We start from the raw sequence: 24,983 nt of genomic DNA on the forward strand, positions 1-24,983 counted from the left end.
TCCAAAAAAGAGATCAGAGCAGTGCCCAGTAGAATTGTCACCATCAGGCATATTCACAGCTACGTTCATTTTAAATCATTTCGATGGATATCAAAGATTTTCTGTCTATGTTAGATATATTTCTCTTATTCAATAATTTCCTTGCACTTTTAAATATCTTATTAAAATATTTTTTTCACTTAAAACACCACTTGTGACTGATTAAAATATCGTTCTTCAATTTTGCATGAATTTCCACTTTTAAGGATCTTTTTCGATCTGTATAATCACAGTGCAGTATAATAATATACCTAAAATTTCTACCAGACGAACTTCCACGTCAGTTTTCTTCTTTTAAGGATATTCTTATTAAATGTTTAAGAAACTTGTATGATTTTTCTTTGAACTTCAAACTGATTTTGAGATTTTTACGCAAAATGCTACCATATGCGTAACACTTGAAGTCTCGAGTTAAAATTGCTTCGAAAGTATTGGTTTCGATTTATCATTCAAGCAGAAAGAGGGAAATTTCCAAATAAAAACAATTATGTATACATGGTTATTCTAAAATAATGAACTGATTTCGAAGTTCTGTTTCGTAATCCTCAAGTACCTTCACGGGAATGAGTCACTGATTACTTGAAAAGAGTACATTTCTAAATTTTGAAGAGTTGCCAGCAAGGCACTCTGGATGCGTCATTCTCCCTCAACGCTTAGTTCCTTACTTATGCTCTAAACAGGGACACGCGAACAAAAGTTTTGGGTTCCCGGGTTCGCGAAAAGCAGTTCGGTTACCACAGTATTTTTTTTAAAGGTAATTCAACAACATTCCGCCCTGTTCCAAGAACATCTGACGATGGTTTCGACAGTTTAAAGACAGTGTACACATAACAACAGCAATCAACTCAGTAACTGTAACTGCTGCGGCACGTTTGAGAGAAATAATTATTCTCGTATAACCTTGATTATGTCAAGACTGTAAGTGGTAGCCACACTGAACCAGAAAAGAAACCTGATTATCAGTAAATACTTGTGATTTGATTGGAAGTGTAAAGCGTTCTTCCTTAACATAAAACAGTTTCATGAAATCGGGTCATTTTTTAAAATAAAAAATCCTGTATATTTTCAGAAAAATGACAACAAAATTTAAGAACTGAGTTTTCATGTGGTTCTAAGGATGATGAAAATTCGAAGTGGGTATTCAAAGAGGGGATACTATATATGCTTTTAAATTTATCTTTTTAAGTACATAAAAGTCTACTTTTTAACTCGCTACTTCATATGTGATACTTATCTATTCCTTTGTGTGTTAGAATTTCGTATATTATCGTCCGAACAATAATTAACAATCCCCACTTTGATTTGATCTTGTTTATAATAGTGCTTCTTTGTAGAATTCTATTGGTTAATTCCAATCTAATTCCAGTTGATTTAATATTAAAGTTTAGTGGCGAAAACTCCGCTGCCACACTGACCTACACCCAATACAGAATATAAGAATACGTATTATACATTTTTTCCAGGAAAATTTACAGGTCAACATATATAATTACGAAGTAGAATGTTCAATAAGAATTTGATTGGATTGAACATGTTGCACTATTAATTTTCTTAATACGAGTATTGTATCTCAAATTGCTACAAAGCAAATTTCCACTACTACTGTAAGAAATTTGCTTGGGTACGACGAACGACCTAGTCGCGCTGTTCACCGATTCTCGCAATGTAGCAATTCTGAATGAGATCATCAAGCAGCGCTGAATATGGTCAGTACTTAGATTAATAAAAGAAACACGGTACTGATAGGGTACTGAAACTGGAGACCTATTTGAATGAAAGAAGCAGTGTGTCCGCCGAACATTGTTGGATCAAGAAACCCAGCTAAAATGACGATTGAATTTTGTGGTATTGAGTTTATTGATTAGTTTCTTGGATTGAAGGATTGGTATTTTCTTTCAATGCAACGAAAAATTTGTACATTACTAACGCATCATGTGATATAATTCTTGAATAATGTATCACTTATTTATACCTTTTTGTACTTATTCAAACATCCACTAATTACAACTGCTGACTTTGACAATAGCCTTTCCCATGCCAAGTTAAAAAAAAAATACTGTGGTTCCAAATCTATTAAGGACTTACGTTTTTCTTTTCTTTTCTTTTTTTAATTAAGAATAATCGATAGTACCATCTGCCAAAATACTTATTATCCCCTCTCAGAAACTCCCTATATGATGTGCAGATTTTGCAATTTAAAGAAAATTCTAATATAAACTCCTTTTGTAATCAACTTTCTTTTGCATGAAAACCTGCAAAATCCACACATTAGTATAAAAAAATTCACTTAAAAAGATTTTCTTTTAAGAGCATTTTAAAAATAATTTTAGAATATATTTAGAACATTTTAAATGGTAATATTTATTCTTATATATATATATATATATATATATATATATATATATATATATACAGACATACTTCACTACTGCTTTCGGTTTTACACCAAAGAAACAACGAAACTTAATGTATCGCACGCAGCTGTCTGGCTTAATTCTCAATGTAGCACAAGCAGCAGCTACCAAAAAATAAATGAGAAATAGCGACGATAAAAGTAATGCCATATCATATACTCACATGGATCATGCATTTAGAGCAAATCCATCGGCACACCATGATGGCAAAACAAAAAGACAAAACAACATATGAAACTTTCAAGTGAAAAATCCAAATTTAAAACCGTATTTCCATTAACAATGTACTAAAATACTTTTTGTGCTTATATATTGTATTTTAAAAAAGAAAACTACACAAGCATTATGCAGAAAGCACTCTACATACCAACTGGCTAAAATCATATCATATTGAAAACAAACAATATATATATACAATATTATTGAGGAAAATAGAGCAACGATTTCATACTCACAAGCTTTGTCATAACCAAACTGCAATTTTAAAAGTTAACAATACACTAAACGTTGAACGACATTAAAAGAAAATCTGTTACTTTCCATATAAACACAATTTTATTTACATATCTATTAAATTCAAGAACTCTGACTATAGAATTCTCGTCAGTAATTCTTTCTGGAAGAATAACATTACTGTCCCAAGATTAACGAATTTTCACTTTTAAAAAATGAATATTTTATACAACTTAAAATGTTCTCTAAAATTCCTGTAATCTCGAATTTGTAGAACTAAGCAACATTTTAACATTACACAATTGACAAGGTTAAATCGAATTAAATAAGTTGTGTGTTAATTTTGAAATCTACACTTTTATTCAGAATATCTATTAATCTGGAATTTAGTACAAATATTTAGAACTTAGTTAATATTTTCAACTAACAGAATATTAGCTTTTCTATGTCTAAGAAATATATGTAAATGATACTACTAAATAAAGAGTTAAGTGCGTGTTTTAATTTGATATTTCGTCTCCAAACTCTCTTTATCGCACAGATTAAAATAGTAAGAAAAATTTTCGTCAGTCAAGAATTGTCCATCATTAAAAAAAAAAAAAAATATTTTTGAGATTATATTGTAATGAAATTGGATGATTTTGATAGTCTCTCTATCAATGAAATACACTGGCACAGATACTAACGCTCTCATACTACGCCATAATAGTGAATTTACAAAAAGTATTTTTGCTCTGCTACTTCCCTTGTGAAATTCGTATTATCCAAAACCTTAATTCTGCTGTTTCGATTCTTATTTATGTAGCAGACACTAACATGTGATTTTCCAATAAGAAATTTTTTTCAAACTTTTAAGTTCATTTGGTGTTCCTCAAGGTTCCACCTTTGGTACTTTATTGTTTTTAATTTTAATTAATGATTTGCCTCAAGTGGTAAGCGATTCCAATTGTTTGCTATTTGCAGGTGATCTAAAACTTTCTATAGACGATAGTAAATTTTACAAGAAGACTAGAGTAAAATTAATCTTTTGTGTGAAAAAATAAAGAACTTACACAAAGAAGTATAACTTTTAAAAAGAAGCAGAAATTGATTAACTTTATGTACAAAATTAATAATACATATATTGAGACTGACATTGTTATTAAAGAACTTGGTATAACATTTGATAGTAAACTAACATTTAATAATCATATTGTTGTTATTACTAATTCAACAAACAAAGCCTTAGGTTTTGTAAGAAATATTAATTTTTTTTCCACAACCGTTGGTAATCAATTTACATTTAATTGTTGTACGGAGAAAGCTAAAATACGCCTCAGTAATCTGGAATTCCCACTCGAAGAAATATATACTATCCACTGAAATGGTTCAAAACAAAAATTTTTGAGGTATATATACATATATTACAAAACATTTAAAACGTGACCAACGACTCATCTATTGGTTTCATTTTTGCATTCTTTCAACCTTCGCTCAAGAAAGCAAAAAATATTTTACATTCCTGGGTCGAGAAGCACAACTTATGTACATTCACCCATTACGAAAATGTCCAGACTATGTAACAAACTTAATGATAGAATTGAACTTTTTCAAGTGGAAGAGTTAAGTTTTTTCAATACGATTACGCATGATATTTCTATTTGCTAACTTATTGGTATGGATATTTTTCTGTGGCTGAATTGTACATTCTTTTGTATGAAGTTCATGTTTTATTCTTTCTTTCTTTCTTTTTACTTTTGTTTTTACTGCATTTATATTTTCTTTCTTTTTTCAGTATATTATAATGTTTGATTGTTGTTATTTATGTAAGTTAAGCAAGTATGTTATAGGCTTATGCCTGTGTAGTTTCAAATAAATAAATTAATTTCCTGTCACTCTTAAGAGATGAATTATATTTTAAATTCATAGAAATAACGTGTAACATTACTGAATAATTTTTTTATTACAGATATAAAAAGAAACATTAAAAAGGGTATAGACTTTTAAAAGACAACTCATTATCTTTTGATAGTTATAGTCTCAGAGAATCCAAATAACAGGGTAGTACAATACCAGCAATCGACGACTACACAAGATGGAAACGATTCCCTTCGAACTTAAGATAACACGTGGCTTTGCGTAATTCAAAGAATCTTCAGCAGCGCTGATAGTTGGATCGATCGCAAAATATCGCTGATTTAAAACTGAAGAGATTTAGTTCCAATTAATTCTATTTGTAACTTCTCTTTTCGATATATGCGCCGAGAGAACATAACGTTACCGTCACTGCTACAGAAAGATAGAAACAAAAATTCGACAACCGTAACAATTTTAAAAAATTATAATAATAACACAGAATTTAAGAACTTGATTGATTGTTTGAATATATGTTTAATGGAGATTATATTATTTGTCTCTGACACGAAGATCCCAGTTATAAAGATATTTCGAAATGTGTTAATGTCAGTTGTGTTATAAGCTTTTTCTAAATAAACACACACTAACATGTTATTTATATAGAAAAAACACCCTGAGTCACACCCTCGAAAAGTGTTAGGTTGTGTATAATGGATTATAAAGACCGGAAGACATTCTGAGTCCTGCTCAAAAACATGTTTGATTCCAAGTACTAGGCGTTTATTCAACACGCGCTTTAACAGTTTATAGACGCAACTGGGAAGAGAAATTATAGCAATTTTCTAGATCTAGCTCGTTGTGGATTTTGAAGGAATCTTCTGACGAGGTCAGCTACACAGCTGCAACAAGACATTTTAAGTATTTCTGGAAACGTAGTATGGGATCACATGCGGTATTGTATGACTTGCAATGCACAATATAATTTCAGATGAGTAAAATGAACATTCTAAGATTCGTCACTAGTGCTATGGAAAAATATAGGTTTTCCTTAGCACGCGTACATAATCGAGTGAACTCAAAAAGTAGTATGTGAAGTCAGAGATAGAATTTCTGATAGGACTATTTTCTAATAATTCATTGAAAGATACATGTAGCACACTAGAAGAGTTAGGTTGTCCATGGATGAGCAAACACGACGCCAAACAGTAGATATGGCCTAGTGACTACTGAATGACGTTAACATGATCTTGTCACAAGTAAGCAGAATATGAGACTGTCGTAAATTCTTGGCAGTAGATGGAGACTAAATGTGGGAACTGAATAACAAGCGTAACTTTACTTTTAAATATTCACGGACTACCAAGAAAATCACCCGCGTCAAACTGTAGTTTCGCATTTGGATATGGAGGCACTCATGGATCTAGAAAAGTGGGTTTAAGTAAACAGTAGCAAAAATAGCAGTTATACTAGCATTAATGTATTGCTTTTAATGTTAGGAATTATTGAATCAGAAAAGGAAAAAAGATGGAAAAAGTGTGTTGTGTACGAAGTTTCTGGGGTAAAGCCACACGGGAACGCAAACAGAATGCCGCAAATAGTGAAGACTACAAATACGTATATTTCACTATGTGAGACAGGTTTAGTCAACTCCTTCAAAGATATGATCGATTCTTAAATTGCCGTATAAGAACCTTCTCCCTTGTTCAATTCTAGCACCATACAAATATTGTGAAGATTGTTCAAAAACACTAGGAACAGTATTGTCACAAAAACTTGGAAGTAGACCAAAACAAGTAGTACTCGTTGATCTCAATTCTTGAATAATTTTATTAAACTCTTCCATTAAATAATAAACTTTTAAAAAGGGTCAACATTCACTGCCATAAACGGACGCTAAAGAGCTTCCTCGTGGATAGCATATGAACTTTTGGCGTGGGAGACCTGGGCTTGATTCCCGGCGGGAGATGTGTACGGATCTACATTTCATATTGTTTCGCTGCTGAACGGGACGCTAATCTCATATTCAATCCAATCCGTATATCCGACGATGAAATAGGTATATAATATTAACAATACAAGGATTAATACAGAAAATAAATGCAATATATTTCACCAGCATCAATGATGAAAAATAAGATTAAGTACTGATCATCAGTAAAACATGTCTCGCAAAGTACATCTAAGTTCTTCAGAAGTTTAGCAAATTTTATCTTGAAATCATTTAAATTAATTTAATTAGAAATTGAATAATTTGGAAATATGCTATACTAAAATGTGGGAATTACTTTGATATAATCCGTATAAGATAAGAGAAATGAATAAAATAATATTCAGATAAATTTTATTTGAATTTATATTCTTGACATTAGTTTATAAAGTGCGAATTGGGCTGCGATGAAGAAGTAAATTACTGCAGTGAATTTTCTTAATTTCAAGACCCAACGAACATTCTGGCTAGAAAATAAATAAATAAAATATGAATTGACAAATACTGATGATCGACCTTAGCTACTTCTTCTAAAACATGTTTGCCTGGAAGTTCTGCCTGTAACCAGACTTTTGTCCATTTGCTCAACAGAGCTAGAGAAGTCACTGGACCAACAGACAAGAGTCGGGTAAGCATTTCGTTTCTACTGTTGAAAGTGATGTCGTCAAAAATAATTAAAGTAATTTTTCGTTTCAAAGTACAGTATTCAATATTGATATTGTTAGCGCCGAATTTCTAAAGTTAACTTTTATTGTCCACACTATGTATTAAAAACGAAATAGGAAAGAAAGTATAGACTGAGTAAGGCCTGCATAAAATAGTGGTTATAAATACAATATTTTTGAAAACAAAAGTACTTGTACCACATTAGTATTCTGTTCTAAGTCATGCTGTAAGCATAAATTAATTTGTTTCATGTTACTCAGTCTTTGTGCAGTAATAAATTTCATGTGGTTCTTAAAATCACAATGATATGAATAATAATTTACGAAATATTTTATGCAAACATATCGAGCTGATCGACATTAATATATATTGTACAAACAATACATATGTAAATTTTGATTAAGTACATTAATCCTCAGTTCTTATTAACACCAACTTCAATATGGTATTTCCAACGAATTCAAAATTTGTTTTTTATATTAAATTACTATAGTCTTAATGACGAACAAACCTACTCAAGTAAAATATACTTTCTTCAAAAATACCTACAAGAACTTGAAAAATAAAGAACCGGTGCAAAACGTGTAGCAAGTCATTTCAAGTTAAGACATGCAAATTCAAATGCAAATTTTAATTTAAATTGGTGCAGAAAACTTTTTTATATATATATATCAAGCTTTTTAATCTACAGAAATAACACAATTCCCAAATCTATTTACACTCAACATGCTGTTTCAACTGTTTTAGTAATGGCATCAAAGAGAAGCTTCAATCAGTCATCGTAAAAGAAAGAAAAAAGCTTTGAATACTCACTCGGTTTTTCAGTTTCCTTTACCTCCTCCTTTTTCGCCTCCTGAACACTTGGAGGAGCGACAACTGGAGTGGGCGTCGGCACTCGCACCTTCTGATTATCTTCTTCTTTCGCTTTATTCGGGTTACATAAAACTAAAGTAACTACACCCTCCGTCTTCTTCAGGAGTGTAGCAGCCTGGAAAGTCAAACAAGTAGAAATGAAGATTTTCTTTAATTGAACAAGAACTTAAAAAGCACATATTAAATTTAATTAGTAGTAGAATAGAATTAAAATTATGGTATTGAACTATTTGAAACTTCATTTTTATATAATGGACAAATCAGTCCCGCCATTTTCAAAATTGTAAAACAAAAGGCAATATTAAAATCTGGATAACACAGTTCTACAATACGGAAAAATACTATGAAAAAATAGTGGCAAAAACAGTTTGTAATACCTGATTTACTATTTATAAACCCATGTTGATTAGTATTTAACTGATCACAAACTACAAGTAGTTGTATATTATTATTATTATTATTATTATTATTATTATTATTATTATTTTCAAAAACTTTAGGAATAACATTCATTATAGAAATAGCTCTATAATCCTTGATATTAGCACCATCTGTCTTGAATATAGGTGACACAGCTATTGCCTTCCACGCAACAGGTAAAATATTTTTTTTAAAGCTCCACGCATCAGGAAAAATATTTTTTTAAAAAAAGCTCCAATTAAACAAGGATGCTAACACTGGTAAAATTATTTCGGCCTCTTCTTTTATTACGGAAACAGATATTTCATCTATACCAGACGCAGATTTGATTTTCAAGGATTTAATAGCATCTCTTACATTTTTAGCTGTGATCAGAGGTGTTTTTTTCTCACAGAAGATTTCCGATAATGTCAAATAATTATGAACAACTGATGTAAAGTACTCAGCCAATAAGTTTGCCATACAATCAGTAATCAAAGAATTATTTTTAACAATTCCACGTGAAACTCTGTTATTACCGTTAGATATGTATCTCCAAACTTAGATAGGTATAAGAAGAAAATGTGATTCAGTAGTTTAGGCATAATGTTCCAGTTTCAGAAAAATACAAAAACATATTTCTAATACTACGATTTCTGCACTAGAAATACTGAAACATGTACGAAAAAAAAAAAGTTTTACAAACAATTATACAACTTACTAGTTAGTTTTAGATTTATTGACGGATAATTGATACAAATTTGACAATCACATGTTCATGACAGATTTTATACATTGCTATTGTTGATGTTGATAATCTATGGAAAGTTACATTAATATGTACTTACCATATCTAGTAACACATAATATTCATACAGCGAAACCTGTCCTCGGTGAAAGCCTGAGCTTATGGATAAAATTTCACATTCATATGAATGTTCACTCATAATTCAACGTAATTAAATTGTATTAAGCGGAATATTTCATGACGCCGAAATTGAAAATCGTTCTGAACCTGATTAGCGGAAAATATTTCGCCTAAGATATAGACTTCCTTTACTTCCGTTTTAGAATCAGAAATATTTATGGTTGAAAATGATTAATACTAAATCACTATGAAAATGGCACATCTAAATGAATTGAGCAGTAGAAGCCTTAAAGTTTCAACCACTTTTTACTGTTCGGGTTGGAAATTGAAGTTCTAAAGAAAGGAATTCGTCTATAATTTTTTCTCTATTCGTTCCGTAAATTTAACTTTTTTTTTTTATTACTGCTCTGTTTATTTCATTCAGTCTATAAAATTATTAATACTATTCTCTTAAGTATTTAAAACTTTTACACTTAATATATTTAAATAAATGAACGAATGTAGTAAATATGATATATTATAAAGTGTTGAACTATGTTCAATACTGCAATATTAGTAATCTAATACGTTAGTTAATGCTGTGACTAATGTGTATTGTTCAAGTTCGATACAAAACTTGGATTAAACGTAAACCTTTGCATAATGAAAAAAAAAAGTAGTATCATGGTTTTCTTTAAGCACATGTTAGCGTAATAAGATGTAATATCTTGTCCATATTGTATCCAAAAAATAAAATAAATTAAAGAAAAGAAAAAACTGGGTTCATTTTATTTTCAATGAAGCAGCCCACGATCTGTATGAAGCAGCATTACAGTCTGAATGAAGCCTGTATCTTGAGAACTACACATAATTAGTAGAAAAACTTCATTGAGAGCAGTGCTCTGCCGTAGTGTGGAGTGGCGACGGTCCCGGGCGCCAAAGTAAGGAAGCGCAAAATTCGGGAGAAAAAATATTTATTACATAAAATGGAAGGAAAACAGTAATAAAAAGTGTTCAAAATCAAGGAAAAGTAGTTTTTTTTTTTTTTTTTTTTTTTTTTTTTTTTTAACGATTAGCGCCAATTATGGTGGCGCTTCGCGGCTGGTCTGTCGACCTCCTTATGATATAAGAATATTGTCTCACATATTAAATATATATTCTAAATTGATGTTGCATGGGAGTTAAAGTACTATTTCAAAAATGATTTGTAACAATACTGGCAAGAAGTGGTGATCACGGAGTGTCCATGGACAGTTCATAATTTTATTGGCTATTTTTTTTCTTCGAACTGAATATAATTTATGAAGTATATAAAAATTGTTGTGATTTCGTACTTCAAAATAACTGAACTGTTAACCAGGCTTTATGCAGTTTATTTCGAGATGAACCAATATGGCAAATAAATGTAAACAAAGCTACTGATGCTACTGTGCAATATTGGGATACTGAAATAAAAGATCTGTCTTCGCTTCAAACTATTAGTTAGCGTATATTAAAAAGTAAACGTATTGGAGGATATGTACCGCTAAAGCCATTTAGCTACTTTGTACGTATGGTGCATAATGATGCCCTGAAATTATCCCAGAGCAGTCAGAAAGTTTCTTCAGAAAATTAGGGAAATCTTCTTCAATGACTTTGATAGCCTTAAAACAGTTTACGAGTACGTTAATAATGCTTTAAGGAAACACTAGCCTCAAAGGTACCTATTTTGCCATTGTAGAAGGCGATCAAAACTAACGTGACTGCTGAACTTCGGCAGATACCAAAAGAAGACGTTTGTCTATGTTTCCTGCAATGGCAGGAGCAGTGAAGTAAGTCCGAAAATCCCTATTTTGAAGGCGATTAAGTAATGTGTAAATATATTGCGGAAATAAAGAGCTGCAACAAAATTCCCGGAATTTTTTGACTGCCCTGGTATATTCATGCAAAACTATGTTTTGGCAATAGTCTATATAATTAAACTGCATTGTAATATGATAACGAACTATCAAAGAGAACTTTTTTTTCTGTGATAGTAATTATAAACTAGGAATTTTTAAATATACATTTTGCCTAAAGTCTTGAAGAATTGAACAAATTCTTAAAATATATATATATATATATTATTGATTACTTCTTTTCACTTCGGCATGTAAAAGTTGTCAAGATAAATAAAATAACTCTTCTTTTATAGAATTTATGTAATTCTTCAAGTTGCAGTCAATATATCTAGATTTATTTACTTTTAAGTTTGCGAAGCCCAAAGAATGGAGAAGACAAGGATATAATTATATAATTATGGCTTACAAAACAGCGAAGAGCTAAGTTGAATTGTATTTTATTTTACCCACTTTTATATAAAGACAATCTAGAAATATGAAAGGAAAAATGTGAAATTCACTTTTTACTACTCTTTCGTTCTAACAAACAACACAATATATACAATTTCTGATTTATATAAAAGAGTCTACCTCAAAGAGCCTTGACAGTTATTTTGGAATAATATATATATATATACAGAATGCGGAAAAAGTCCCGAAACGGTCCAATATCTCGAGAAGTATAAAGATCAGCAAAACAAAATAACACGTGTTAAATTGGTTTTAAAAATCTATCCAACGATACCAAATGCAACCCCCTATTCCCACCCCCTTTAGGGGTACGGGGGGGTAACTTTAAAATTTTAAATGGGAACACCTATTTCTTCTTGCATATTTGGATTCTACAGAAAAAGTGACAGTAATTTGACCCAAAATTGAAAACAATGTTTTCGCAGATGGCGCTTGAATCGACCCACAATAAAAGGTGGTGCAGCAAAACGTTATGAAAATGCGAACTGTCAGTCCTGTGCTCTGTGGCCGTACGGTTAGCGTACTGGCTTACGGAGTCAGAGGTTGTGAGTTCGATCCGGGTTCAAAGCAACCTTCTTTCTTTTATTTCCCCAAATAAATTCCATATGTTTTAACTTCAATTAATACTTTTTTGACGTTACATAGAATACAAATTCTGATGATTGTTTCGCAAACTAGCTTTATGAAGTAGTTCTTATTAAGGTTAGTGTAAAGGGACAAGTTTTGCCGATAGATGTCACTACAGTCTTCCTATCTCTCACTTGTACTTTTTACCTTTCACGAAAATTTACAATTTCTTTTATAAATTTCACCCTACAGACTTCAAATTTTCAGAGAAGGAACTTCATAACCTATTAAAGAGAACAATCCGTGCCGATTTTTTATTTAGAATTTTCTTTATTGTTAAAACAGTTTCATTGTTAAAGATTTGGATATTCATTTGAATAATCAAACCATTTCAACAACGAGGAAAATTCTAAATAAAAAATCGGCACGGATTGTTTCCTTTAATAGGTTATAAAGTTCCTTTTCTAAAATTTTGAAGTCAGTAAGTTGAAATTTGTAATAGAAATCGTGAATTTTCGTGAAAGATAAAAAATACATGGGAGAGATACGAAGACCGTAGTGCCATCTATCGGCAAAACTTGTCCCTTTAAACCAACCTTAAAGGATTACTTACATTAAAAATAAACCATTTTTGTCGCCATTTGTATTTTCTTGCAAATATGGACAAATACATTATTTTTTTTATTGAAGTTAAAATGTATGAATTCATTATTTGGGTGTAAAAATATCAAATAAAATGTTACTCTGCGCGGGAATCGAACTCAGGACCTCTGGTTCCATAGTCCAGTACGCTAACCGCATGGCCACAGAGTACGATGCCGAGATACCATATTTTCATAACGTTTTGTGGTCCTTTTTTGTTTATGTGTCGATTCAAATGCGATCCGTGAAGGCACTGTTTTCAATTTTGGGTCAAATCACTGTCACTCTTTCTGGAGAATTGAAATGTGCAAATCCATGTTTCAAATCCTAAGGTACTCACGCTACAATTTTTATAGAGCGAATCTGGCTACGGGTATATAATATGAAGTACTCACCAACTACCTCTATAAAAATTATTGCGAAAGTACTGCAGGATTCTGAAACTTTGATATTTGGATAGGATACTAATTTTTAAGTGAAGTCTTGACCCGACTGTGGTAGGTCTCATAGTTTTGGAGCTATAGACTTTTAAATTTCATTCTTTTGTTTTTGCCAGCCTATAACTCCAAAAGGAAGCATTTGTGCACCCAGGTTGGTCTATACTTTTTGTCTTATCTTGGTGTCAGGAATCATTTCGCAAACGTTTTCAATGTTGTTTTGAAACACCCTGTATATAGATTTCTATAAATACTTACTGAGTCATGATCAGCTCCCAACAAACTATCGTTATTAACAGCAAGAATCATATCTCCTACAGTAAGACCGGCCTACAAAGGAAAGAAAAAAAATAACGTCATTCAGTGTCAGAAAACAATTTATAGTCACTCTGTAGTTGTTTCCATACTCCTTAGCTATTAGCTGAAATTCTAAAGTTCTAATAGATATGACTAAGATACTTCAAAAACATGTATATTTATATGTATTTTGTTGGTTTTCAAAGGTATAAAAAATGTTTTATAAAGATTCCTTATAAGCTAAGGCACTTCCTTGCATTTTCAAAGGTTACTTTTTTTTCGATACCTGCAATTAATAAAAGGGTGTATTTCTTTTCTATATACCACAACTTTCGAAATATAAGAAAATTAAATTTCGTGTGACTGTTTCGTGTTATACAATTATTTTTTTTAGTTTATAACTGAGTGGTGCTGCAAATGTATGTTCACTTTATCAGTATTTTATTTTATTTAAGTTTATGTAATTTAATTTAGAAATTCTCCTACAGCTGTCGTTCTCCAGGAGATATATTTAAATATTAAATAGTTACTACAGAGAACAACATAGTAACAGGCTGATTTAAAAGACTCTCAAAATAATATAAACATTTACAGCTAATCAAAAGATAAGGGACATTTATATTATTTCTTCAACAAGTTAATTTGGATTTAGGTCTATCTATTGCTCGAGATCACAAAAGGCAATATACAGTGTGTTAGCTGATTTTCAACATATTTTTAATGGTTGCACCAGCTTTATACATTCTAAATTACGCGCGCACAAGCACTTAAATTCCTTATATGCACGGAATTCTCCACTCAAAAACAGAAAACTTGCAAACAGAAAACTTGCACTTTGCTTTACTGACGCTGTTTGTTGTTCCTGCTGAATGATCAATGTATTCTGGTCAGTCATTTTTAAACAATCCCCTTCTCTATAATAAATGAAGCAAAACTAGTTCGCAAAATTTATTACAGCCTTTTGAATATTCAATTATTTTCCAAATATTTAAAGTTTAATATATTTTCTTGACATTTAAATAGGAATTTTTATGTTAAAATATATTGAACTAGGAGCAGACATTGTAAAGAATGAAACTAAAACATTACAGTAGAAAACAAGAAAATGTTTCGGAATAAAATTACACTAACCAATCACTGGTGTCTTTATCCTACTATACTTCATTTTTGTTAGTAATTACGATGATTTTCGGTTGTTTCTATACATAGACATACGTTAGAATTTCAAACTGTACGCTATATAAGAACGTTCTCAGAAAACCAACAAACAAACAAACAAAAAAAAAGTACTCAACGCGTCAAGTTTCAATTTCAACTTTATTCTAAAAGAAAAGAAGAAAAATATAAGCTTGCAATGTTTTAAATTTTAGCAGAAAGTTATATCCAAAAGTCCTGACTACGTCGAAGTGTTACCTAGGTAAGAAAACAGCGTAACATTTTTCAGACATCAAAGTACATTTTAAGGACCGAATCATTTTTTACGCGATTTTTTTTTTACTTTTTTTTTTAAAAAAAAATCACACTTGACAAATAATACAACGAAAGAAGTAAAGAATTAGATTTCAATTGCCATACTGAAAGAAATGCAAGCTTAAGCATACGCAAAATTACAAATATGACAGATCATTTGTTTATACAGCTCTCTTCCATGGAATCGAAATAATAGTAAAAGAGCGCATTCACTATTTTGACTTTTTATTCACTATTCATTTAACATGAACGTGAAATTTCTCCATGAATTACGAACTATGTAGGTGGATAGTTAAAAACGTCATTTTTTGATGTTTGTTTTTAAATGTCTTACTTAGATATTGTAATGATCACCTAGGATTAGGACAATATATATTGGAAGAATGAAAAAAATATATATAAAAACTTTAGGTTTTTGTTTTAGAACATTATTATTTTTATTAGTGTTGGTGTGGTAGTACAGTGATAAAGTGTGACCTATGACTTGATTTTTTTTTTTTTTTTTTTGTAGGGTAAGCTATTTGCAATACAATAAATTGTATATGCTTTTTTTTTTAAAAAAAAAAAAACGAGATTGGGCGATAAGCCACTGCAATTCCATTATAAATAAGGACGTAATTATTTTACAAACTACTTGGTGAACCTTTGCTAATATAATGCTATTAGTTCTTACAACCTTTTGCTAAACTTATTTAAGAATTGCAAAATGGAATAAGGGAGAAAATATATAATGATGATGATTGTTTATTTACATAAGTTATACATATAATAAAAGGGAATCTGTTGGTCACTACTGCTTGTTTGCTAAACCAGGGTCAAACTCTGTGTGTTATAAAAGTTAGTTTAATAGAGTTTAATTAAATAATATAGATTTTGTTTGACCTATAAAGAAAATCATTATATTAGCAAGGTGATTTGAAATAATACGCCAGGCATAAGATAAGCCTTGGCCTCGTCTTGGAAGTTAGCTTTTTTGTTCTAATATTATACCTGTGTATCCGATCTCTATGGAAAATATTCCTCAGCTATACTACATACTGAAAACTAGATACTTTTAATCTGTGATTAATAAGTGATATATCACGTAAATTTTCAATAAACGACACACTGGAATAAGGAGTGTGAAGTACAATGTCCAAATATTAATCTGACATATCAAAGTTCTTTACTTAATTAAAAGTCATTTATTTTTTCTTATGTTAATAATATAATAATAATAATGATAATACAATTGTTCATTTGTATAAGTAAACTATTGCTTTAACTATGGACAATGTTTTATTCCATCCGAAAAATAATATTTTGAATACAGTTTATCACTAATTGGATTTATAAGGAAAAAATAATTAATAATTTTTAAATAATCAGTGCATTTCGCATAGTCATAACACAAAATTCAGCATACAAAATATGCAGAAAATCTTAGAAACATGCAATGCAGATAAATTTTAGTTTTACTCATTTACGTAAGCTTACTGCGTTTGAAATAAGAAACTTGTATCAATGCAAGTGTTTCATCGATTGAAATACACTGATCAGCCAAAACATTATGACTACCAGCTACTTTTTGAACGAAGATATTGGGCTGACGTAAGAGGCACAAGGCACAGCAGAACCAATCGCCAGATGGTAACTGGGATCGCACTCGATCAGTCAGTGTGATGTTTGTGCGTATAATGAGGAAGGTCGGCGATATATTAGAGTTTGATAGGGGTCAGATTATGATGGCCAGACGGCTGGGAACGAGTATTTCGGAAACAGCGCGAACTGTCTGGTGTTCGTGAGCTGTTGTGGTTAGTGTCTTCCAAAGATGGAAAACGGACGGTGAAACAAGCACCAAACGACAACATGTCATTAAAGATGTTACACCTCATTAAAGATGTCGGACGTTGTAGATTATCAAGATTGGTACAACAAGATAGGACGCAAACTGTGGCACAACAGACTTTATCAGTGGACAAAGCACAAATGTGCCTAAACACACATTTTGCCGTACACTGTTAGACATGGGCCTCCGCAACCCACGTACCACACGTGTGCCAATGTTAACAGCACGGTATCATCGATAACGATTGGAGTGTGTACGTGTCCATCGACATTGGCCCATAGAGTAATATCAACGTTGCATGGTCCAATGAATCATGATACTATCGTCGCCACATTGATAACCGGGTCAGAATCCGCCGTCTTCCAGGTGAACAGCTGCTCGAGATGTGCACAATAGGATGACGACAGGCCATTGATAGCTCCATTATGATTTGGGGAATCTTCACATGATCATCTATAGGCTTGGTAGTGAGTGTGGAGGGCACCATGACTGCTCCTAGCTATCAGCATGTCATTACTAATAACGTACACCCATTCATATCGGCCACATTTACAGTTGGGAATAGGATCTTTCGGCAGGACAATATTTCTCGTCACAAGGCCAACGTTGTACTGCAGTGTTTCGAGGAGCACAGCGGTATATTTCAACAGCTACAATGGCCTGTAAACTCACCCGATCTTAGCACAATTGTCAATGTCGGACTGTGGGATGTCAGTCAATGTCGGATTCAAGCTGATCGACCCTCTCCGCGGAATTTACACGAATTAAGAGACTTGTGTGTGCAGATGTAGAACGCTATGCCTCCAGCCACCTACCAAGGTATCATTGTTTCCATGCCAAACGTATTCCTGCTGTCCTGCGACCCAAAGGTGGACATATCAGATATTACGTAGGTAGACATAATGCTCTGGCTGGCCAGTATTAAAGTACTACGTTTAAAAATATCGATCTTTGTTAATTTGCAAAAAAAAAAAAAAAAAATCAATCTTCGTTCCGTTCTTTTCAAGATTTGCATTAAATATTATGCACAGCAGCTCGTAAGCGTAACAATATATGATCAAGTAAGTTCAGCAGCTGAGCGGAAGGTGTTTATGGTCTATTGGTATTCAAACACTATTACCATGTGTTGCAATATGTCACTTCAAAAATTCTTTCAAGTTCTGAAGCTGGAAGGAAGAGGGGAGGAGATCCTTGTTAAGGATTTTCTACATAGATAAACCTTAGGATCTAAAAAAGAATTATATCTTGGGGATGGTAGGAGAAAATAAATTTATTATATCATCCCAATATAATAAGATTTTCAGCTGATATGAACTGTAATGTATGACAACACGTACAATTACTTCGACACTCTTCAACTTGGCCATTGTCATGCCTAAACCAATCTCCTCATAACACACGGGAACTAGTGTAAATGATTCTTGTTTGCTGTAGATACAGGGTACTTCAAAAATACACAACTACAATTATCGGAACACATTTTGATAGATATATATATAAAAGAATCATGTTTATATCTAACAAAATCAATTTCCTATTCTTTTCTGGAGAGCCGAGTTCGATTCCCGGCAGGAGCTCATGTGGTTCGGATTTCACGTTAAGCGTCATGTTTCAGGTCCATGTTCCATACAGCCTCGCTGCTAAACTCAAATTCAATCCTATTCTTCCCTCTGGTAACACTGTCAGTATTATGCCTATAAATTTAAACAACAACAGTATCATATACCAGCTCTTTCAAACATATTCAAAAACTGGTAACTTTCATAAAATATGAAAGATTGATTTGATTTGATTTTTTGAGTTTAACGTCCCGTTCAGCAGCGAGGCTATATGAGACGTGGACCTACTGATTAACGTGGAATCCGAACCACATGAGCTCCCGCCGGGAATCGAACCCGGGTCTCCCACGCCACCGCTTAGCCACGAGGGAGCTCTATAAAATATGAAAGAGAATAAAATGGTACATACTACTACTAATGATGATGATTTTAAAAAGTCTGACAGAAGTACTTTGGAAATTTGTTTTATTTTTATTTATTTTATTTTATTTTTAATTCTTCAACTTTAGACGATCTGAAATATTCGATTGTACATAAGACGCACAAGAAACACACGCAACTTTTATTTAGAATTTATGGACTACAAGGTTTAAAATCTTTTGAGTTTTACGTCCCACGATTATGCCGGTTAGGCTAAAGGAGACGGTGATGATGAGTAATGAATGAAATGGTGGAATGAAGAAAGTGGAAGGAAACGGGAGAACCCCGAGGAAACCCACGCACACGGTGTTTATGGACTACAAGGTTTAATTAATGTCGATACGACAAATAGGAAGTGTATACAACTGTGTTTTAGAAATGTCAGAATATTATATTTTTAAAAAATATATAGAATATCGTAGTAATCATACAACTCTGAGTTTCAAAGCATATAACTCTAAACTTATATAGGACGATAAGAAAATCTTTGTGAGCTGATTAAGCCCAGTGGCTTGATTTTTTTTTTTTTTTTTTTTTTTTTGCAATAACAATAGATAAAACAAACATTGTTTAACATTCTATAATTATTAGAAAAAATATACATTTTTAAGTAGGTATATTTTAATACAGAACATATTTAAGTAACAGACTGTTGCTGTCAGGTATCATGGACATATGTCTATCTGGCTACTGATCACAGGGTGTTAATAAAGGACAAAGTTGATATTTCAGGAAAATTAGTAATTTGCTTGCACCTAGCAACCCTGGATCAAGTGTTAAGTGTATATAATTTCAGAAAATTGTAAACATCAATTCTGTAAATACGATCGGTTTCTGAAAATATGATCATCAATAACAGTTATATGTGTATCCATCAGAACAAAGAAAACCGAAAATTTGTTATAATTTTAAACTTTCAGCATTGCAAGATGTAAGTTTTAATATTTTCCCTGAAATACTTAACTTTGTAGGCTACTTTTTTGACCGTGCTAGCATTTACTTTGGTAATAACTCTTCATCTTTTCTGAGAGAAAAGCATGCCATTTGCCTACTGGTTACACTGCTGTGACGTATTTTATGTACTTCAATTTTAGTATCATCTAAAGTTAGAGTTTAAGTATTTTCGTGGCAAGCGAGTGTGACATGGTAATTGGGAAATTTGCTAGAAGGGTGGAGGGGACGAAGTTAGGACTACTAAAGCTTGAAAAAGGAATGATACAGTACAGTGAATCTCTTGTAATTATCAGGGAGAACCATCACTTGTATGGAAACGTCCTGAAAGAAGCGCCGTATGTTGATATTTTCAAGAATTGATGTAAGGACAAGAGAATTAGTCACAGAAAAAGTGACAGCAGAAGGACCTTCTTGGATATCATTACCTATAAACCGAAACATTGAAGAGTCATGTGAAGAGTCCTGATTTGATCTAGCCTGATTTGGACGCAACAAACGAATGAACATTACTACATTTAAAAACATGTTACTGAAAAGATGTAATTCATTGAGATCTGTTGAGCTCCTCCGTGGCTAAGCGGTTAGCGTCCGCGCCTTTGGCGTGGGAGACCCGGGTTCAATTCCCGGCGGGAGCTCATGGGGTTCGGATTCCACGTTAATCAGTAGGTCCACGTCTCATATAGCCTCGCTGCTGAACGGGACGTTAAACTCAAAATCAACTTAACTTCATTGAGATCTGAGAACATTTTGGTATATAATACCAAAGTATTTTCATTTCTTGATGGATATATATGTATATATATATATATATATATATATATATATATATATATATATATATATATATATATATATATATATATATATATATATATATATATATATATATATATACCGGGTGTTTCGGACAAAACACCTAATGCTTAAATGCAAAGTTTGAAGATAGAATGATGAAACAAAAAGTGAAAAGTGAGATAGAAAAATGCCAGAGAACGCATTGAGTGGAGCTGCTTCTCCTACAGGGACCATTATCATGGAGTCCTGGGGAGTCACCTGGAAATTTTAAATGGCAAATTATGTTATTTGACACATCATTGAAAAGATAACGGAAAAACAAACAATCTTCGTAGAAAAAAAAGAGGTTTTTCGTGCTGAGCACCGTTTAAAAATAGCCACCATTTAAGGACGTTTCCATACAAGTGATGGTTCTCCCTGATAATTACAAGAGATTCACTGTACTGTATCATTCCTTTTTCAAGCTTTAGTAGTCCTAACTTCGTCCCCTCCACCCTTCTAGCAAATTTCCCAATTACCATGTCACACTCGCTTGCCACGAAAATACTTAAACTCTAACTTTAGATGATACTAAAATTGAAGTACATAAAATACGTCACAGCAGTGTAATCAGTAGGCAAATGGCATGCTTTTCTCTCAAAAAAGATGAAGAGTTATTTACCACAGTTTTGAATGTGAACATAATACAACATTTCTTTAAAATATAACTGCTGCCTCTATTCATAGAACAAGTCACATAGAAGTAATTTTACGTACATAACTTTATGGTCTGTGCAGTTCCAACCTGTTAATGTAAGTATTAATAAAGAACTTGCAATCCTAACTGCAGCCGACAACAAGAGGAGGAGCAGAACGCACGTAAGATTTCAGATTTATCTGAGATCAAATAAAAGTGAATCAAAAAAACTTTCTTTATCCGTACTATTTCTGTTAGTGCAGCGGTGGTAATGTCACGTTGAAGGTCACTTCCGTTCTCTTACTTTCTAAAACTGAGACTGAGATTAGTATATAAAAATCGCGACCTGTTGGGAGAAAAATCCTAGTGCCTAACTTAATTACCAACCAAGTAAAATTTCAGTTTATTTTACCATACCTGAGAAAGCTGTACAAGAAAGAATTTTTAAACAAAAGACAGAGAAAGAAAGAAGGAAAGAAAGAAAAGAGAGTTGAAGTCCTGTACCTGCTCTGCAGCACTGCCTTCTTGGATGTTGGAGATAAAGATACCTTGCCCGACTTCAGCATGCTTTCCTTCAATAATCATGATACCAAGACCATGAGAACCCTGAAATTAACCAAAAGACAGAAAAAAATATTTTCAAACACCTCAAGGAAAAAGTACTTCAATCAAGGAAACAAGGAAAAACTCACCAGAAACATGTTAAAGTCCCTCATGTGGGCAGCGATGTATACAAAGTGTGTTGTCTCATTCTACGAAGCGACATATCGTGAAAGCACTCACACACATAGGCATGCATAAAGAACTAGTTTAAAATAAATAGCACCAATAGAGAAAATAATTGAAATTGTGCAATAAAAAAGCCGAAAGAAAACATATGCGAGCTCTAAATGTGCGTGTTTTGTTTCGTAAAGTTACTTAACTGTGCAATATGTAAGAATTTTGATATATTAAAACTATATACATTAGGAGAAAAGAACTCCGCAAATAGTAAAACAGTGAAAATACTTACACTCGAATGAAATTAATTCGACTACCATTATCAGTTTTCATAATACCAACTGGGTAGAAATAATTCTAATTTTTAAACACGCAAGACGCGCAAATAACATGACTTACAACAAAATTTTGTTTCACATTCACTCTGATAATACACACTACAAGCATTTTTCTCCTCTTTAGATATATAATTGCACATATAAGTACAAATAAAATTCACGTAACAACTTCAAACCGCTACTAAGCTATTACTGTGTTATTCTAAATCAAAACGGATCAGATAATGATTTGCTACTTCAGTTAAACAGAAAGGTTATTCAAACGAAGACATAGAACACCTAAGTAGAGTGGGTCCGGGTTCTAACGGACACGAACCTATTTTTCAGTGAGGGGGATGAAAGATTTGTTACAAAATTAATAATATTGTGTATTTCCAATATAATTCAATATAATTTGATACTAAATGATATTGAATCAACAGATTCTACAATGATAGATATGTGAAGTAATGAATAAGCCGTTAAAATTCCAATCTTATATTCTAGTTTATTTGCAGTATTTCAACATAACAGGCCTAATGCCCAATTACACTGTTATGTATATACCAATGATTACTATACAAGAGTCTAATATAAATATAAATACTGTTCTAAACACATTTTCATTCGTCTCAAATGTGTCAATATATATATATATCTGAAGCTATTGATTCCATGTTATTGCATTCTCGACAGTTTTTTTTTGGGGGGGGGGATGCCAGTTCGTGCCTTCCAGCAGTAAAAAATGTATTCTATTCGAAAAACTGGAAGGAAATTTATCAATTTTAGCATCATTAGAATCCACAGCTGAGGGAAAGAAGTCAAAATGAAAAGCTTTGTCCATCATTGACAGAGAATTCAACTGAATAAACAAGTGCGTTTATTAAGTTTCATGCCTTCCTTTCCTTTCTTGGTAACTTTACATTTTCCTTTCCTGGTAACTTTCCATGTATGTACATCCGTGATCTACTAAGCAGGAAAACACCTGTTTATCACACACTTTTTCCTCAATATAACTTCTGTGAGTATCTCATGAGGGTTGTTTACCGCAATGTAACAAACGTGTCTAGTACAGATGCCAAGAGCAACATTTCCGAGGAATAATAATAAGTGCATAATTCTGTGATAATTCTGTGTGCACTTTCAAGACATAACCTTGTCTTTGCATGTTGATTCCGAACATTTTGCTTCTGTATACCCCAACGAAACTGAAGCGCAGGGCCGTGAATTTAACTTATCAATCCGACTAATTGAATGTAACACAGATTATTACATTCAATATAGCCAATATTGCTTTACATGGGAGACATTTTAAGTTAATAGAACACCTAATCGCGCTTTTTTCTGCTTTGGCGATTTGCAGATTTTTCTACCTTTCGCCAGTCCGCAAGTCTGACAAGATTGAAAATCGTTTGTATATGAAATATGTGTTGTAACAAAAGTGTTTGTTTCGCGACAACTTCTGTAAATAAATTTCCGATTTTGATCAAAATTGACACTTTTTTTTTTTAAAAAAAGGCTTACCAATCATGCAAATTCTTTGGATTGAAATCGATCACGGATTAGGCATTTTACTTCCCCCACCTTCGAACTAAAAAAATAAGAACTTCTACGCTTTCAAAAATATTTTCCGATTTTCCTATTTGTTTGTTTCTTGAAATTTAGCATCCCTTTTCACCATAGAGGCTATGAGACATAGAACATAGCATGTACTCTCTTTGTGGCACACAAATCATTCGTATTGCTTGGAGCTGAAATTTATTAAAAACAAGAGATTCATTTTCCCCACTTACGGAGACTCATAAATTCAAGGTTCAACCATTTGTTTAGGTTGAAATTGATAAAGGGTAAAAGGGGAAATTCCAAAGTTTAGAAACATACTTCACTTCACTTCTACTATCCACCAGGCTCATTATTTGGAGCTGCACTTTGAGACACACGTACATTTTAACCCTAATTTAATAATACATCAAGCCTCTGAAGAACATACAACTCAACTTATATGGGAGAGTTTTGCCTCCCTCCCCTCTGCCAAGCAAAAACCTGAAATGAAACTGATGTAAACGATATCTGTCGTTCAGTACAGTATACCATAATCAATCTTCAAAACATTCAACAATTGCCTCTTAAAGTCTTTTATATAGAGCAAACAGTCAAATCTGTTTACATATTTTAGCGATAGAGATACGCGTTAGCTGAAGATAACGCTTGTTGTATCAGACATAACAAGCACTGGTTAAATACATGAAATCTTGTTTAAAACGTTATCAACAATAAACGAAAAAATCAGTAACACACACACACTGTGAGAAGAAATAATAATAATAATAAAAACTGTCTCTACTATAACATACGTATGCTTTTAATTAGTTACAAAAAATCAGCAACGTAGGTAATTTAAAATATCAGAGTATAAAGTGTAGTGGATAGCAGTATACGTTTAATAATGTAGGAAGC

The 24,983-nt window shown here is 32.3% G+C and overlaps 1 protein-coding gene across 9 annotated transcripts in view; it reads right to left on the reverse strand.

Moving 5' to 3' along the window:
* Positions 1-24,983, reverse strand: part of LOC145673181 (multiple PDZ domain protein-like) — an 817,414-nt gene that overhangs the window by 38,173 nt on the left and 754,258 nt on the right. For 8 of the 9 annotated variants that reach the window (XM_081742643.1, XM_081742640.1, XM_081742641.1 and 5 more), the window contains 3 exons: positions 21,994-22,095; positions 13,749-13,820; positions 8,209-8,383 (listed from right to left, as the gene is read on the reverse strand). In XM_081742643.1, coding sequence (XP_081598769.1) covers positions 8,209-8,383; positions 13,749-13,820; positions 21,994-22,095 — 349 coding nt within the window. The remainder of the gene's footprint in view (positions 1-8,208; positions 8,384-13,748; positions 13,821-21,993; positions 22,096-24,983) is intronic. The other variant, XM_081742644.1, reaches the window with a different exon arrangement.

Source organism: Thermobia domestica, chromosome 16 (assembly GCF_964235325.1).
Source record: "Thermobia domestica chromosome 16, izTheDome1.hap1.1, whole genome shotgun sequence".
Classification (NCBI taxonomy): domain Eukaryota; kingdom Metazoa; phylum Arthropoda; class Insecta; order Zygentoma; family Lepismatidae; genus Thermobia; species Thermobia domestica.